Source organism: Jaculus jaculus, chromosome 5 (genome assembly GCF_020740685.1).
Source record: "Jaculus jaculus isolate mJacJac1 chromosome 5, mJacJac1.mat.Y.cur, whole genome shotgun sequence".
Lineage (NCBI taxonomy): Eukaryota > Metazoa > Chordata > Mammalia > Rodentia > Dipodidae > Jaculus > Jaculus jaculus.
In genome coordinates, this window is record NC_059106.1 from 157,896,698 (window position 1) to 157,914,047 (window position 17,350).

General features: G+C 42.7%; 1 protein-coding gene across 5 annotated transcripts in view; it reads left to right on the forward strand.

Moving 5' to 3' along the window:
- The window catches only part of Son (SON DNA and RNA binding protein), a 38,159-nt gene that overhangs the window by 3,033 nt on the left and 17,776 nt on the right, over positions 1-17,350 (forward strand). For 4 of the 5 annotated variants that reach the window (XM_045149571.1, XM_004654447.2, XM_045149572.1 and 1 more), the window contains exons 2-4: positions 1,745-1,911; positions 5,021-11,038; positions 15,332-15,492. In XM_045149571.1, the coding sequence (XP_045005506.1) occupies positions 1,745-1,911; positions 5,021-11,038; positions 15,332-15,492 (6,346 nt within the window). Of the gene's footprint in view, positions 1-1,744; positions 1,912-5,020; positions 11,039-15,331; positions 15,493-15,721; positions 17,191-17,350 lie in introns of those variants that run through there. The other variant, XM_004654451.2, reaches the window with a different exon arrangement.

The window sequence follows — 17,350 nt, forward strand, 5'->3', positions numbered from 1 at the left end:
ATCTTTTTTTTTTTTTTTTTCCCCTTTGAGGCAGGGTCTCCCTTTAGCACAGGCTGGCCTGGAATTCACTATGTAGTATCAGGTTGACCTGGAATTCAGTGGTTCCTACCTCAGCCTCCCAAGTGCTAGGGTAAAGATATGTGTGTCTGAGCATTGGGAATCTTTTTCCTATCTGCTTTTATATTCATTAGTGTAAGTAATGGTACTGACACTTACATGATTAAAATAAATGAATTGTTCATGCATGTATCTAAGATGGTAGGTTCTAGTTTTGAACACCAGCTTAACCCATATATGTGTAACCTGCTAAGTTTCTTGTCTTTGTGCATCATTTTTTCCATTGATCAGTAGGATAAAGTAAATTTAAAAATACAGAACTATGTGTCACTGCTGAATTTTTAATTGTTCATATTACAGGGCTCATTGTATTAGAAAATTATTCCTTACTGAATATTTTCTTTCTTTGACTAGACTTTTCTTGGGTAGTTCTTTTGTTTTCATTTAACTTGAAGTTAAATTAAAATTGAACATGTTGAATTACTTTTTAAGAGACATCTATACAAAAGTTTGTAAGCTTATGTAAAAATAGTAAACATGACTATGACTGACCTTATCTATAATTTATTTAGTCTTTCTTGTTCTGGCCCTATGAATTGAAAATAAGTATAGGTTAAGCCATCTGCCATTTTGCTGTTAGTATAAATTGCCAGTTATTTTATGTGAATTGCTTAAACTCCAGAATTTTTTTTTTATTTTTGGTTTGGTTTTCCAAGGTAGAGTTTCATTCTAGCCCAAGCTGACCTGGAATTCACTATGTAGTCTCAGGGTGCCCTCAAACTCTGGGCGATCCTCATACCTCTGCTTCCTAAGTTCTGAGATAAAAGGTATGCATCACTTCGCCTGGCCTAGAAATTTTTGGTTTTTCCAGGTAGGGTCTTACTGTAGCCCAGCCTGACCTGGAATTCACTATGTAGTCTCTGGGTGGCCTCAAACTTGAAGCGATCCACCTACCTCTGCCTCCCAAGTTCGGGAACCACAAAGGTTTATGCCACTGTGCCTGGCTCAGAAATTTTTTTTTTTTGGCTCAGAAATTTTTTAATATCAACGTTTTTAGTAAGTATAAGTTATATGGGCATATTTTTCTTTAATTTTTTTGTTTGTTTTTTTGAGGTGGGGTCTTACTGTGGCCCATGCTGACCTGAAATTCACTATGTAGTCTCAGGGTGGCCATGAACTCCTGGCGAATGGTGATCCTTCTACCTCTGCCTCCTGAGTGCTGGGATTAAAGGCATGTGCCACTATGCTTGGCTTATTTTTCTTTTTTAATTAAAAGCATTTCAGTTAACAGTATAAATGAGAACAGATGTATGTGTAACTTTCGTGTTCCTTGATACTATGGATTGTGGTCTGTGCTGTAATGTTAGGTCATCTGCTAAGTTTTCCTTGGGGAAATAACTAGATAGCAACCTCACGTTAGGTTTCTGTAATTGCTTTAAAAAGGTTTAAATAGGTTTTGCTTAGAAATCCCATTTTAAGGACTTTGTCTTAGCTTTCACAGTTCAGAAAACTGTAAAAGTGAAATTGTCCAGAGTGTGTAGTGTTAAGGAAGGATTTAATGGCAAATAATTGAAATAGGAAAAAAAGGGAAATAATGTATGTGCAGTATTATATGGTGTAAGACTTGTTTTTTAAATTATTATAGTATAGTAAGTATTAATGAGTTTTGAAAATTTTTCTTGTCAAGTGGAAGGAGTGAAGGCCAGCTGAATGGTGAAACAAATACACCTATTGAAGGAAACCAGGCAGGTGATGCAGCTGCCTCTGCCAGGAGCCTACCAAATGAAGAAATAGTGCAGAAAATTGAGGAAGTACTTTCTGGGGTCTTAGACACAGAACTACGGTATAAACCGGGTAAGTTGGATATAATCATCTGTTTCAAAAATCTTGTTTTAAGAATTGTTTGAAATTTGAATGTTAAGAATACTACTTTTAGTTACTTTAGAATGTCTTGCTAAAATAGCTCCTTTGAAGCAAAATTATTCTGAAATAACACTGATGCACATACTTGATTTGCTAATAAAATAAGAGTTGTCTCTTTAATTCAGTTTTGTAACATCTCACTAGCAGAAATTTAATTTTATTATTTTTTTCTAGCAGAAATTTCTTGTATGTGGGTTTCTTTGAGCAGTTCTTCATTGTCAGCTTTTGGGAATTGCAGTGTCCTGGACTAAATTTCTATATTTTTTTTTTCCCCAAGGTAGGATCTTACTTGAGCCAGGCTGACTTGTGGCACTCACTCTGTAGTCTCAGGCTGGCCTTGAACTCACAGTGATCCTCTTACCTTTGCCTCTGCCTTCCCAGTGCTAGAATGAAAGGTGTGTACCACCATGCTCTTTAGGATGTTTTGTTAGCTAGCTGATGCTTAGTGGTTGTCTCGTTAAGTCCACACATTTAAAAGCACATTGAAGCCAAGTCACATCTTTAATCCCAGCACTTGGGAGGCAGAAGTGGGAGAATCAACATGAGTTGAGGTCACCCTGAAATCACATAGTGAATTCCAGGTCAGCCTGGGCTAGAGGGAAACCATACTGTGGGGGGAAAAAATAAAGCACATTGAAGAGCATTCATTGCATGGCTATTTTGCCTTTTTGGATTTGATTAAATAATGCTTAAAAATGAAAGGTTTACAAATTACCAGTCATTACCTTTGCAAAGTTTAGAATATAGGTGGACAGTAAGTTCTCTTTAGGATGTGGTTTAGAAAACACTTCTAGCCTTGTTGAGATACATGTGTTTCTTGTTGGTATAAACTAATATGTATATTTAAAATTTTATTTATTTATTTGAAAGAGAGAAAGACAGATAGAGAATGGGCACACACCAGGGCCTCTAGCCACTGCAAACAAACTCAAGGTGCATGTGCCCCCTTGTGCATCTGTCTGACGTGGGTCCTGGGGAATCGAACCAGGTCCTTAGGTTTTCAGGCAAACGCCTTAACCACTAAGCCATTTCTAGCCCTAAACTAATATTTGATGTTATATAATCAGCAACAGAAAATGATTGATTTTACTTTTGTATGGAGTACTTTTTTTCTCTATAGTGTGAATGGCTGGAATGTTTGATTAGCTTTTTGTAGGCTTCCGAACATTTATCTAATGTCGTCATTAGGGTCAATCCTATCTAGCTGTGAAATAGAATATAAACTACTTTCTCTAAGTCAGGCTCATTGAAATGTTCTTAAGTTACATGTTAAGGGCTGTATTGTTTCTCTTATCGTAGTAGTTGAAGGTGAGTGTTCAGGGAAATAAGTTTTTATTTTTTAACAATTTTATTTTTATTAGACAGAGGGAGAGAATGGGCACACTAGGGCCTCTAGCCATGACAAACGATCTCCAGATGCATGTGCCACCTTGTTTATCTGCCTTACATGGGTTCTGGGAAGTCAAACTTAGGTCCTTAGGCTTTGCAGGCATGCACCTTAACCACTAAGCCATGTCTCCAACCCTGTTTTATTTATTTATTTTTTTCAGGGTAGGGTGTTGCTGTAGCCCAGGCTGACCTGGAATTAATTCACTATGTAGTCTCAGGGTGGGCTTGAACTCACAGTGATGCTCCTACCTCTGCCTCCTGAGTGCTGGGATTAAAAGCATGTACCACACCTGGCTTGTCTTCTTTTTTTTTGGAGGGGCTGGTTTCAAGAGGTATTGTTTTACTCTAGACCCAGGGTAACCTGGAATTCACAGGGTGACCTGGGACTCCCTTGTGATCCTCCTGCCTCTGCCTCCTAAGTGCTGGGAGTAAAAGCGTGTGCCACCATGCCCAGCCTTTTGTTATGTTTTAATTAGAAAATAATGTGTAGTAAAATAAAAATTGGGTTCTGTGTTGATATATTTGTTGTTGAGAAGTTTGTATACTTGTTAGAAGCAATCAGCTACCATATGTGATAGGTGTAGTTCTGTGTACTTTGTGTACTGTTTTGTTTTTATTGTGTTGGTGATTGAAGCCAAAGACATAGGCATACTACTAATCAAGTGCTGTACTCCTGATTTGTATTCTCAACTCGTCTGCATGTTTTAACTTTGAGAAAGAAAGAGATTGGGTACGCTAGGGCCTCTAGCCACTGCAAATGAACTCTAGACTCATGTACCACCTTATGCATTTGGCTTTACATGGGTACTGGGGAACTGATCCTGGGTCTTAGGCTTTGCAGGCAAGCACCTCAACTGCTAAGCCATCTATATGTCTATCCTGTCTTCTGACTTTAGAGGGCATACTATGTCATTAATTTGGTTACAGTCCAAGATTCCTACATAGACATGAACTAATGATAAAATATTTGTAAAAATTACTTAATGTGAGCTAGGTGTGGTGGTGTATACCTTTAATCCCAGTTCTTGAAAGGCAGAGATAGGAGGATTGCTGAAAGTACTAGGCCAGCCTAGGACTACAGAGTGAGTTACAGGTCAACTTGGGCTAGACAACCTACCCTGGGGGGAAAAATTATCTAATGTGAGCATTTTTAGTAGGATTATAACAATTGAATATAAAATACATTCATTGATTGATATAGTTCAGAAATAATTTGGTGTAATTTAAGAATTGGAGGAAATAATTTTAATTGGGTTTACTATAATACTTTTTTCTTTTTTGTAATGTTAGAGATTGAACCCAGGGCCTTGCACATACTAGGCAAGCACTGTACCATTTTTACATCCCCAGTCCTGAAACATATCAATGTAATTATAAATTGGTATTTGTGAAGAAGTTACAAATTTATTTATTTCTTTAACCCAGGCTTAGGTGTCTAACTGAAGACTAGAAAAGTGATGTAGTCTTTGGGTTAATATAGACAGTAGGCTCTGTTGTGACTTCATTTATAGTGAGAGGCTACTGTAGTATAGTAGGATTTTTGGGGGGGGTGTATATTAGATGTTGTAATGTAGAATGAAAATTGTGGTCTAATGAATTATTAGAATCTTCTTTGGAGAATGTCTGACAAATCAATTTGCATTATTTTCAGATTTGAAAGAGACCTCCAGAAAAAGTAGATGTGTATCTGTACAAACTGATCCTACTGATGAAGTTCCCAGCAAGAAATCAAAGAAGCATAAAAAGCACAAAAATAAAAAGAAGAAAAAGAAGAAAGAAAAGGAAAAAAAATATAAAAGACAGCCTGAGGAATCTGAGTCAAAGCTGAAATCTCATCATGATGGGAATGTAGATCTAGAATCTGATTCCTTTTTAAAATTTGATTCTGAACCTTCAGTGATGGCACTGGAACATCCTGTAAGAGCCTTTGGCCTATCTGAGACCATTGAATCCCCTGTAGTTGTGCTAGAACCTCCAGTAGTACCGATGGAGGTTTCAGAGCCACATGTCTTAGAAACTCTGAAGCCAGCTGTAAAAACTTCAGAACTGGCCGTTGGATCTACATCAGTAATCTCAGAGCAGTCAGAGCAGCCTATGTCAGTAATGCCTACATCCTTGACAAAGATTCTTGATCCCTTTGCAACAGCACCAGTGCCTATGTCAACAGCAGTGCTGAAGTCATCTGAGCCAGTTGTAACAATGTCAGTGGAGTATCAGAAGTCTGTGCTGAAATCTTTGGAGAATACCTCTCCAGAGCCGTCAACGATCATGCCGGTAGAACCTCCCGTAGCAAAAGTGCTTGAGCCATCAGAAACCCCTGTGATAACATCAGAGACACCTACTGAGGTGCGCCCTGAACCAAGCACATCAACAACAATGGATTTTCCAGAGTCATCTGCAACTGAAGTTCCAAGATTGCCAGAGCAGCCTGTAGAAGCCCCCTTGGAGATTGCAGATGCATCCATGACAACACCCCAGGAGTCACTGGAGCTGCCTAAGACCACAACGTTGGAGCTGCAGGAGTCGTCGGTGGCCTCAGCCCTGGAGTTGCCGGGGCCACCTGCGACCTCCGTGCTGGAGTTGCAGGGGCCCCCTGTGACTCCAGTGCTGGAGTTACCTGGGCCCTCTGCTACCCCTGTGCTGGAGTTGTCAGGGCCCCTTTCTACCCCAGTGCCTGAGTTGCCAGGGCCCCCTGCGACAGCAGTGCCTGAGTTGCCAGGACCCTCGGTGACACCAGTGCCACAGTTGTCGCAGGAATTGCCAGGGCCCCCAGCTCCATCCATGGGGTTGGAGCCACCACAGGAGGTACCAGAGCCACCTGTGTTGGCACAGGAGTTGCCAGGGGTGTCTGCAGTGTCAGCAGCAGTAGAATTGCCGGGGCAGCCTGCGGTAACAGTAGCAATGGAGTTGACCGAACAACCTGTGACGACGACAGAGTTCGAGCAGCCTGTGGTGATGACAACGATGGAACATCCTGGGCATCCTGAGGTGACAACGGCAACAGGGTTGCTGGGGCAGCCTGAGGCAGCAATGGTGCTGGAGTTGCCAGGACAGCCAGTGGCAACCACAGCGCTGGAGTTGCCTGGGCAGCCTTCGGTGACTGGGGTGCCAGAGTTGTCAGGGCTGCCTTCGGCAACTAGGGCACTGGAGTTGTCGGGGCAGTCTGTGGCAACTGGGGCACTAGAGTTGCCTGGGCAGCTCATGGCAGCTGGGGCACTGGAGTTCTCGGGGCAGTCTGGGGCAGCTGGAGCACTGGAGCTTTTGGGGCAGCCCCTGGCAACAGGGGTGTTGGAGTTGCCAGGGCAGCCTGGGGCGCCAGAGTTGCCTGGGCAGCCTGTGGCAACTGTGGCGCTGGAGATCTCTGTTCAGTCTGTGGTGACAACATCGGAGCTGTCAACGATGACCGTGTCGCAGTCCCTGGAGGTGCCCTCGACGACAGCGCTGGAATCCTATAATACGGTAGCACAGGAGCTGCCTACTACATTAGTAGGGGAGACTTCTGTAACAGTAGGAGTGGATCCCTTGATGGCCCAAGAATCCCATATGTTAGCTTCTAACACCATGGAGACCCATATGTTAGCATCCAACACCATGGACTCCCAAATGCTAGCATCCAATACCATGGACTCCCAGATGCTAGCATCCAACACCATGGACTCTCAGATGTTAGCCTCTAGCACCATGGACTCCCAGATGCTAGCAACTAGCTCCATGGACTCCCAGATGTTAGCAACTAGCTCCATGGACTCCCAGATGTTAGCAACCAGCTCCATGGACTCCCAGATGTTAGCAACCAGCTCCATGGACTCCCAGATGTTAGCAACCAGTTCCATGGACTCTCAGATGTTAGCAACCAGTTCCATGGACTCTCAGATGTTAGCAACTAGCTCTATGGACTCCCAGATGTTAGCAACCAGCACCATGGATTCTCAAATGTTAGCAAGCAGCACCATGGACTCCCAGATGTTAGCAACCAGCTCTATGGATTCCCAGATGTTAGCATCTGGCACTATGGATTCTCAAATGTTAGCTTCGGGCACCATGGATGCTCAGATGTTAGCGTCGGGTACCATGGATGCCCAGATGTTAGCATCTAGTACTCAAGATTCTTCTATGTTGGGTTCAAAATCTCCTGATCCCTACAGGTTAGCTCAGGATCCTTACAGGTTAGCTCAGGATCCCTATAGGTTGGGTCATGACCCCTATAGGTTAGGTCATGATGCTTACAGGTTAGGGCAGGACCCGTATAGATTAGGCCATGATCCCTATAGACTAACTCCTGATCCCTATAGGATGTCACCTAGACCCTACAGAATAGCACCTAGGTCTTACAGAATAGCACCTAGGCCATACAGGTTAGCACCTAGACCCCTCATGTTAGCATCTAGGCGGTCTATGATGATGTCCTATGCTGCAGAACGTTCCATGATGTCATCTTATGAGCGCTCTATGATGTCTTATGAGCGGTCTATGATGTCTCCTATGGCTGAGCGCTCCATGATGTCAGCCTATGAGCGCTCTATGATGTCAGCTTATGAGCGCTCTATGATGTCTCCTATGGCTGAGCGCTCCATGATGTCAGCCTATGAGCGCTCCATGATGTCAGCCTATGAGCGCTCCATGATGTCCCCTATGGCTGATCGATCTATGATGTCCATGGGTGCCGACCGATCTATGATGTCATCGTACTCTGCAGCTGACCGGTCTATGATGTCATCGTATTCTGCAGCTGACCGGTCTATGATGTCATCTTATACTGATCGTTCAATGATGTCTATGGCAGCTGATTCTTATACTGATTCTTACACTGATACATATACGGAGGCATATATGGTGCCACCTTTGCCTCCTGAAGAGCCCCCAACAATGCCACCATTGCCACCTGAGGAACCACCAATGACTCCTCCATTGCCTCCTGAGGAGCCACCAGAAGGTTCAGCATTACCCACTGAGCAGTCGGCATTAACAGCTGAAAATACTTGGCCTACAGAGATGACAGCATTAACTACTGAAGGGTCTGTTTCACACCCTGAGCCTCCTGCAAGTCAAAGTGAGATTTCAGAGCCTTTGGCAGTTCCTGCTAATTATTCAGTGTCGGGATCAGAGACCTCAATGTTAGTATCGGAGGCTGGCGTAGCTATTGCAGAACCTCCACAAGAGCCAGAGTCTTCAGTTACAGCTATACCTGCTGAGTCTGCTGTAGTAGCAGAACACGAAATTGTTCCAGAGACACCAGTGATGTACATGATGTCTGACACTCCCATGTCAACTGAAGCAACTGTGTTAACATCGGAACCTCCTATTACGTCAGAGACAGCAGAAACATTTGATTCCATGAGACCATCTGTACATGCTGCCTCAGAGGTGTCTGTGTCCCTGCTGGAGCCACCAGTAACTATTCCAGAGCCAGCAGAGAGCAGTCTGGATCTGTCAGCCACAGTTGTACCAGAGCCTTCCATTGTGGCTATCCCAGAACCACCTGCTCTGGCTGTCCCAGAACCACCTGCTCTGGCTGTCCCGGAACCACCTGCTCTGGTTGTCCCGGAACCACCTGCTGTGGCCGTCCCAGAGCCCCCTGCTGTTGCTGTTCTAGACCCTGTTGCTGTGGCTATCCCAGAACCTCCTGTCATGGCTACTCCAGAACCTTCCACTGTGCTTGTGCCCGAGCCTCCTGCTGTGGCTGTGCAGGAGCTTCCATCTGTGGCTGACCCAGAGCATGTTACCATTGCTGTGTCTGGTGCTTCTATTCTTGAGTCGAGTGTGTCTGTCTTGGAGCCGGCAGTATCAGTCCTTCAACCTGCTGTGATGGTTTCAGAACCACATGTTTCTGTCCAGGAACCTACTGTAACTATTTCTGAGCCTGTTGTCACTCTTGCAGAGCAAATAACACCACCTGAGATGGCTGTAGAGACTATGCCAACAAGAGTGGAGTTTACTGTTATGGCATCACATGCTATGCAAGGAATGAATTTATCTGGTGATCAAAATCTTGCTCCAGAGGTTGGCATGCAGGAGACTCCACTGCATTCAGGTGAAGAACCACATGATGGAGGACAGCTGAAAAATGACTCTTACGAAAGTGAACGTGGTAGGAATACTGACCTTAATATAAATAATTTTGCTACTAAAGATATGGAATATATAGTGTCTGCTGCTACCACAGGCCCTGTTGCTGAAACTGCTGAAGGGAAAACTTTGCCCATCAATGAAACTCAACAGAGTACAGTATTGGATACTTGTGCGAGTGTTCATGAACCTAATGGAGGAACTCTGTCTTCTGGTCTTGCTTTGGAACATGATACAATGGGAACCAGTAAGGGCTTGGAATTCGTCACAGCATCTGCTCCCAGTTCAGTTAGTAAATATGATGTTGATGTATCTTTAACCACTCAAGATACTGAGCATGACATGGTAATTTCCACCAGTCCCAGTGGTGGCAGTGAAGCTGACATAGAGGGACCTTTGCCTGCTAAAGACATTCATTTTGATTTACCCTCAAATCTTGTTGGTAAGGATACAGAAGACTCATTACCTATAAAAGAGAATGATCAGACATTTGCAGTTGCTCTCAGCCCTAAAGAAAGTAGTGGAGAAGACAAGGAAAAAGAAGTATCTCTCCCTACTAAAGAAATCCTTCCAGATTCAGGATTTGCTGCCAGCATTGATGAAATTAATGAGGCAGACTTAGTGAGACCATTACTTCCTAAGGACATGGAACGTCTTACAAGCCTTAGAGCTGGCATTGAAGGACCTTTACTTGCAAGTGAAGTTGAACGTGACAAATCGGCTGCCAGTCCAGTTGTAATCAGTATGCCAGAAAAAGCCTCAGAATCTTCTTCAGAAGAAAAAGATGATTATGAAATTTTTGTGAAAGTTAAGGACACACATGAAAAAAGCAAGAAAAACAAAAATCGTGATAAAGGTGAGAAAGAGAAGAAAAGAGATTCTTCATTAAGGTCTCGGAGTAAGCGTTCCAAGTCTTCTGAACACAAATCCCGAAAGCGTACCAGTGAGTCTCGCTCTAGAGCAAGGAAGAGATCATCCAAGTCTAAGTCTCACCGCTCTCAAACTCGTTCACGGTCACGTTCAAGACGCAGGAGGAGGAGCAGCAGGTCAAGATCTAAGTCTAGAGGAAGGAGATCGGTATCAAAAGAGAAGCGCAAAAGGTCTCCAAAGCACAGATCCAAGTCCAGGGAAAGAAAAAGGAAAAGATCAAGCTCTCGGGATAACCGAAAAACAGTCAGAGCCCGCAGTCGAACCCCAAGTCGCCGGAGTAGGAGTCACACTCCTAGTCGCCGTAGGAGGTCTAGATCTGTTGGCAGAAGGTCTAGATCTGTTGGCAGAAGGAGAAGTTTCAGCATTTCCCCAAGCCGTCGAAGCCGCACCCCCAGCCGAAGGAGCCGCACCCCCAGCCGACGGAGCCGCACCCCCAGCCGACGGAGCCGCACCCCCAGCCGACGGAGCCGGACCCCTAGCCGGAGGAGCCGCACTCCCAGCCGCCGGAGAAGATCAAGATCTGTGGTAAGAAGACGAAGCTTCAGTATATCACCAGTCAGATTAAGGCGATCAAGAACACCATTGAGAAGAAGATTTAGCAGGTCTCCCATCCGTCGTAAAAGGTCCAGGTCTTCTGAAAGAGGGAGATCACCCAAACGCCTAACAGATCTGGGTGAGTTTAAATTGTTTAAAGCTTTATAATACATAAATTTTATTTAAGATCTTGTCAAATAGAATATTTTGGATTCCTATTTAGATGTGATTAAATTAGCTTGTGTTTAAAAAATAATAGGGATAAATGCATGTAGTTGGAGTTAAAAGATCTGTTTGAGTATATTAGGACCATGGTGTGTCTATGTTTGAGTGTTCTATATTGGTTGAGTTATCTTGTATTAATTGAAAAAGGAAAGCAAAAGCCTTGTAAAATGAAAGAAGGCACCAATTGTTAGGAAATGTAATTCAAAACACATCCTTACAATTAATAATTTTAATTTTTTAAAGTTTTTTTTTTTAAATTGTTACTTGAGAGAGATACAGAAATAGGCAGGGAGGGAGAGAAGGAGAGAGAGAGAAAACGGGTATGCCAGGGCCTCCAGCCACTGCATATAAACTCCAGATGTGTGCTCCCCCTTGTACATGGGTCCTGGGGAGTTGAACCTGGGTCCTTTGGCTTTGCAGGCAAGCACCTTAATTGCTAAGCCATCTCTCCAGCTCAAGAATTTTAATTTTTTTTTTATTTTCTTGGTCTATTTTTATTTATTTACTTGAGAGCTACAGACAGAAAGAGGCAGAGAGAGAGAGAATGGGTGCGCCAGAGCCTCCAGCCACTGCAAACGAACTCCAGATGCGTGCGCCCCCTTGTGCATCTGGCTTGCTTGGGTCTTGGAGAATAGAGCCTTGAACTGGGGTCCTTAGGCTTCACAGGCAAGCACTTAACCGCTAAGCCATCTTTTCAGCCCAAGAATTTAAATTTTTTATTTAACAATTTTTTATTAGATATGGACATGCTTTTATGTAAACATGTTGGTACCATCCTTTTCCTTCTCCCTTCCCCTTTTCTAAAGAGTCCTCTTTGGGGATACAGGTCAACCCCGTGGGGATTGTGGGTCATGCATTATGGGAGGGGGGAGAGGCAATGTCTCTGCAAAAAGTCCCAACTTGTGGCTCTAACCATCTTTCCACTCCCTTTTCTGCAAAATTCCCTGAGCTGTGCTGGGAGTATTTTAAGTGTACTTCAATGATGGGCTCTTAGGAGCCTCTGGATCTCTGGTTTGGTAGGTGTTGAGTGTCCTCAGTATCTTTCTCCATTACCCTTGTGCTGGGTATCAGATTCACTAAGAAAGCAGCACTCTTGCTTATTTCCCCAGTTCCTCTGTGGTTTCAGCTTGGGCCATGGTGAAGTGCACTGGGTCGTTTATCTTGTCAGGTCCAGCTCCCATTCCAGACTGCTGTGCCTGCCCTTTCACTTTTTTTTTTTTTTTTTTGTGATAGGGTCTTAGTCTGATAGCACAGGCTGGCGTGGAACTTAAGTATGCATCCCAAGATGGCCTAACACTCATGGCAATATTCCTTCCTTATCCTCCTGAGTATGTATGTGTATTATAGGCTGAGCCATGACTGGGTTTAGTAAACTGACATACTTTACAGTGTAAGATTGTTTAATATGAAGTTAATCCTGATTAATGTGGTAGGAAATTTTGCATCTTGGGTAAAGTTAACTGGAAAAGTGAGAACTAGCTCAATAAAGGGATATTAAATTCATTAAAGCAGAATCTGTTCTGCCTTTAAAAACAAATGCTTTGAACATTTTCTAATTTTTTTTTCTGAGATAAGGTCTCTGGCCCAAAACATTTTCTAATTTTAAGCAGTATGCAGAATCGATTAAAACTTGATGGATGCATGACTGCTGGCTGGCTAATTTATCATCATCTCAGTAGAGGGACATTTCATGTCAGGACTGTCCAAAGAAAAAGACATTAGGAGTCAGGCATAGTGGCGTGCACCTTTAATCCTAGCGTTTGGGAGGTAGAGGCAGGAGGATCGCCATGAGTTTGAGGTCACCCTGAGACTTACATAGTGAATTCCAGGTCAGCCTGGGCTAGAGTGAGACCCTACCTCAGACAAAAAACAACAAAAAACAGAAAAAGATACAAGGAAATGTAGCAGGTTTGTAGATTAACAAGCGTTTTCTGTGTTCTTGTGCTTAAAATAAAGGACCCCAGAATGATTTCAAGTTAGTGAAGGAGACATGAGTAAAATGTACATCTTTAAACAATTATTTTATATATTTTTCTCTTTTTTAAAATAATTTTATTTATTTATTTGAGGGTGGGTCAGATAGAGAATGGGCACACATGGCCTCCAGATGTTGCAAGCATACTCCAGACACATGTTCCACTTTGTGCATCTGGCTTATGGAAATCAAACTTAGGTCTTTTGGCTTTGCAGGCAAGTGCCTTAACTGCTAAGCCATGTCTCGACCTGTTTCTTTCTTGTATTTATTTATTTATTTGAGGGTGACAGAGAAAGAGGCAGATAGTTAGATAGAGAATGGGCCTGCTAGGGCCCCTAGCCACTGTAAAGGAACTCCAGACGTGTTGCCACCCTTGTGCATCTGGCTAACGTGGGTCCTGGGGAATCAAGCCTCGAACCAGGGTCCTTAGGCCTGACAGGCAAGTGCTTAACCGCTAAGCCATCTCTCCAGCCCTTTTTTTTTTTTTTCTTTTTTGAGGTAGGGTCTCAACCTAGCCCAAGCTGACCTGGAATTCACTCTGTAGTACCAGGGTGGCCTTAAACTCATGGTGATCCTCCATCCTCCTACCTTTTCAGTGCGTGTGCCACCATGCCTGGCTACATGTCTCTTAACAATTGGCAAGACTTAAAAAAAGGGAGGTCATATCAGTGGAGGCACTTTAGTGCAGTGAAGAATGTCAGTTCTGACTTAGTGAAGACTTGTTAGAAGTGTGCTTTGAGCTCAAAGAATGACTGAAGCACTGTTTTCAGAATTAGTTTTTTCTTCTTTCTTTTCCTTCCTTTTGAGAGAAAGCCACAGATAGAGATGTGGTGTGCGAGGGCCTTCAGCAGCTGCAAATGAACTCTAGATGCTTGTGCCACCTTGAGTATCTGGCTTATGTGGGTCCTAGGGAATGGAACCTGGGGTCTATTGGCTTTGCAGGCAAGACCACTAAGCAGTCTCTCCAGCCCCCCTCCTCCTTTTTCCCGAAACTGGGATGGCATTGAACTTGCTGTGTATCTGAGGCTGGTGTTGAATTTCTGATCCTTTGGCTTCCACCACTTGAATGCTGGGATTTGCAGGCATGTGCCACCAAACCTGGTTTTATGTGGTACTGGTCATCTAACTCAGGGTCAACTGAGCTACTTCCCCAGGCTGAAAACAAGAGTTGTTAAAAAATGTTTTTGAATGAATTTTTATTTGTGAGCACAGAGAGATAGTGTGTGTATGTGTGTACACCTTTTTGTCATTGTAAATAAACTTGAGACATATGTATCACTTTGTGCATCTGGCTTGTATGTGGGTACTGGAGAGTTGAACATGGGTTGACAGTCTCTGCAAAGTACCTTTAATTGCTTAATTAAAGTACCTTTAATTGCTGAGCCATCTCCCCAGTCCACACACACAAATTTTTTTTTAGTAGAGTATCACTGTAGCCCAGGCTACAGTGGAGTACACTCTACCTGAATTACTGATACTCTTCCCTTAGCCTTTCAAGTGCTGAGATAGGTATGAGCCACCACGCCCAGTTTGAGAGTAGTTTTAAGATCATGGTAATTTTGAGAAATAAAGTTGTTGGCTTTGGCCAGTTTGTTGTAGAATTTGTGGCTAGGTGGTTATCACAGTTTCATAGGTATTTTGTGTAGTATTTGAATAGAAAACAAGTAGACTTAATTATTTCAAAGTTTTTGTGTATTTGAGAGGGATAGATGGAGGAAGGGAGGGAGAGAATGGGCACACCAGCGCCTCCTTGGCACTGGACATGAACTCATCCAGATGCATGTGTGTCTGGCCTTATGTATATGTACTAGGGAATTGAACCCAGCATAAAGACAAGTGCCTTTAACTGCTGAGGCCTCTCTCCGTGTCACTTACTAAAACTCAACCCACGAGTGTTTTGACCATAGCTGTAAATTAGGGCAGAATATTGATGCCATTAATTTTACTATCATATAGCACTTTTTAAAAAATATTTTATTTATCAGAGAGAGGGGGAGAGAAATGGGTGTGTCAGGGCTTCTAGCCCCTGCAAACAAACTCCAGACAAATGTGCTAATGCTACCATGTGCATCTGGCTTATGTGGGTTCCAGGGAATCAAACCTGGCTCCTTAGGCTTTGCAGGCAAGCATCTTAATTGCTTAGCTGTCTCTGCAGCCCCTTGTATAATATTTTTGATGCTATCAAATGTACAGCCTTTAGGGAAACTGCTTCTTATATTTTTCTTCTTGCAGATAAGGCTCAGTTACTTGAAATAGCCAAAGCTAATGCAGCTGCCATGTGTGCTAAGGCTGGTGTTCCTCTACCGCCAAACTTAAAGCCTGCACCTCCACCTACAATAGAAGAGAAGGTTGCTAAAAAGTCTGGAGGAGCCACCATAGAAGAACTAACTGAGGTAAGCTAGACAGACTTTGTTTCCATTCTTAAATGGATTATTCCAGAGATGTTGACTCTGGAGCGTGCCAAAACCTGAATTGTGGGCTGAACTGATAATGGCTGGCACCGAGTGCCCAAAACCCGAAATACAGATGTGGCAGCGGCAGAAGCTCTGTTTAGCAGGCCATTATCCGGGATGGCTAAGCTCCGCTAGCTAAAAGTTACTTCCCATTACTTTTGCTTTCCAGTTTTAGAAGCCAAACTGACTGAGGAGTGGGACGGTTCGTTTGAATGGAGGAGGTGTTGAGTGAGCAACACGCAGAAGCTCGCCTACAGTTTCGTTTCCATTCACGACGTGTTCACTGATCGCCACGAGTGTACTGCATATACGCAAAGACACAGACAATCTTCAGAAATGATCTTTTGCCACCGGAGCTTGGAAATTAATGGGAATAGCTGGCCATTGCCTGAAAGGAACTTCTTTCGCATCAACATTTCGGGTTTTGGCTGTTTGGTACCAGCCATTGGCGATAATGGCCGGCCATTATCAGTTCTTCCTGCGGTTCGGGTTTTGGCAGTAACATTTTAAATATACTTATTTTTGTTTTTAAAATTTGATCTTTTCAAATTAAGGCTTTTTGGGGAAGCTTTGTTTTATTGTTTTTTTGGGGGGGGAGGGGAGATGCTGAAATATTGCTGCTAGGATCCAGAAATACCACACTGTTTCATATATTGAAACTTGTTATTGGCTAGCCTTATGCTAGCCTGCCACTGTCAATATATATTCTGTTCCCATTGGTTACATGCTTGATATACTCTTGTGTTTTTGGCTAAGTGAGCTTTTTTAATTCTATTGTAATATTTTAAATTGATAATAGATGTGAAAAATTCTGCTTGTATAGACAGGTCTACCCAAATTTACTCTGACCTTTTTATAAATGGAGTCTTTTCCTTTGCTTCTCAGGAAGGAATCGACTTTGCTTTATGTGTTGGTCTACATCAGTTGCACCCTCTGTGTCATGCCTTATTTTCCATTTCTTAAGTTATACTCCTTGAGAAAATTCATTTTTAAAAACATCTATGGAGACATGCTACTATCTACCTTGCCACAGATGTTTCAGATATTTTATTTAGCCACGCATTTGTGGATCATAAAGTTTCTTAATTTGCTTTCTTACTTCGACTCATTACAGTATAAATTATAACTTAAAAGACCTAGCAAAAGCTTCTCTTGCTTACTTACCAAATGCAAGCTCATACAGAATTTTATGAATATGAGCATTTTGCTGTTTTTAGTCTCATCTTCTGCACTCTTGTCCCTTCTAAGTGTTTCCTTACATTTTTTACCACCACCAGACCAAGATGACTTTCTTTTCCTTTCGCTCTGAATCCTTGTTCTTCACTATGGAAATCTGGCTTAGAACTCTTCAAGAAATAATCTTTGATTCTTAAACACTCTGCCTGACTATTCTCTTTTAAGCTTTTGTTCTTTTAGCACTTAAAGTACTCAGTTTGTATTATATCAGTTTGCACTTGTTAACTGTGTTGCTCTGTAAAAAGGTTTTCAATTATTTTATGTATATGTACTTTTTGTCTCCTGTATTAGATTGTAAGCTCCTTGGGAGCAGGGACCATGTCTTCTACATTTTTTTTTTTGTATTCTTCCCAAGACAGTGCCCAGTACAGTGCTCTGCACATAGTAGGTGCTCAATAAATGTTGTTGACTGACTGAGCAGCCAGTGTGTGTTTAAATAATAGTAATCTAAATTATTTTTCCACCATCTTTCATTAAGCTAGTTTAATTTTGTAAGTTGATTTTATAAGATCCTTTAAAAATTTGCTACTTTATATAAACCTTAAATGTATCTTTTGTTTTT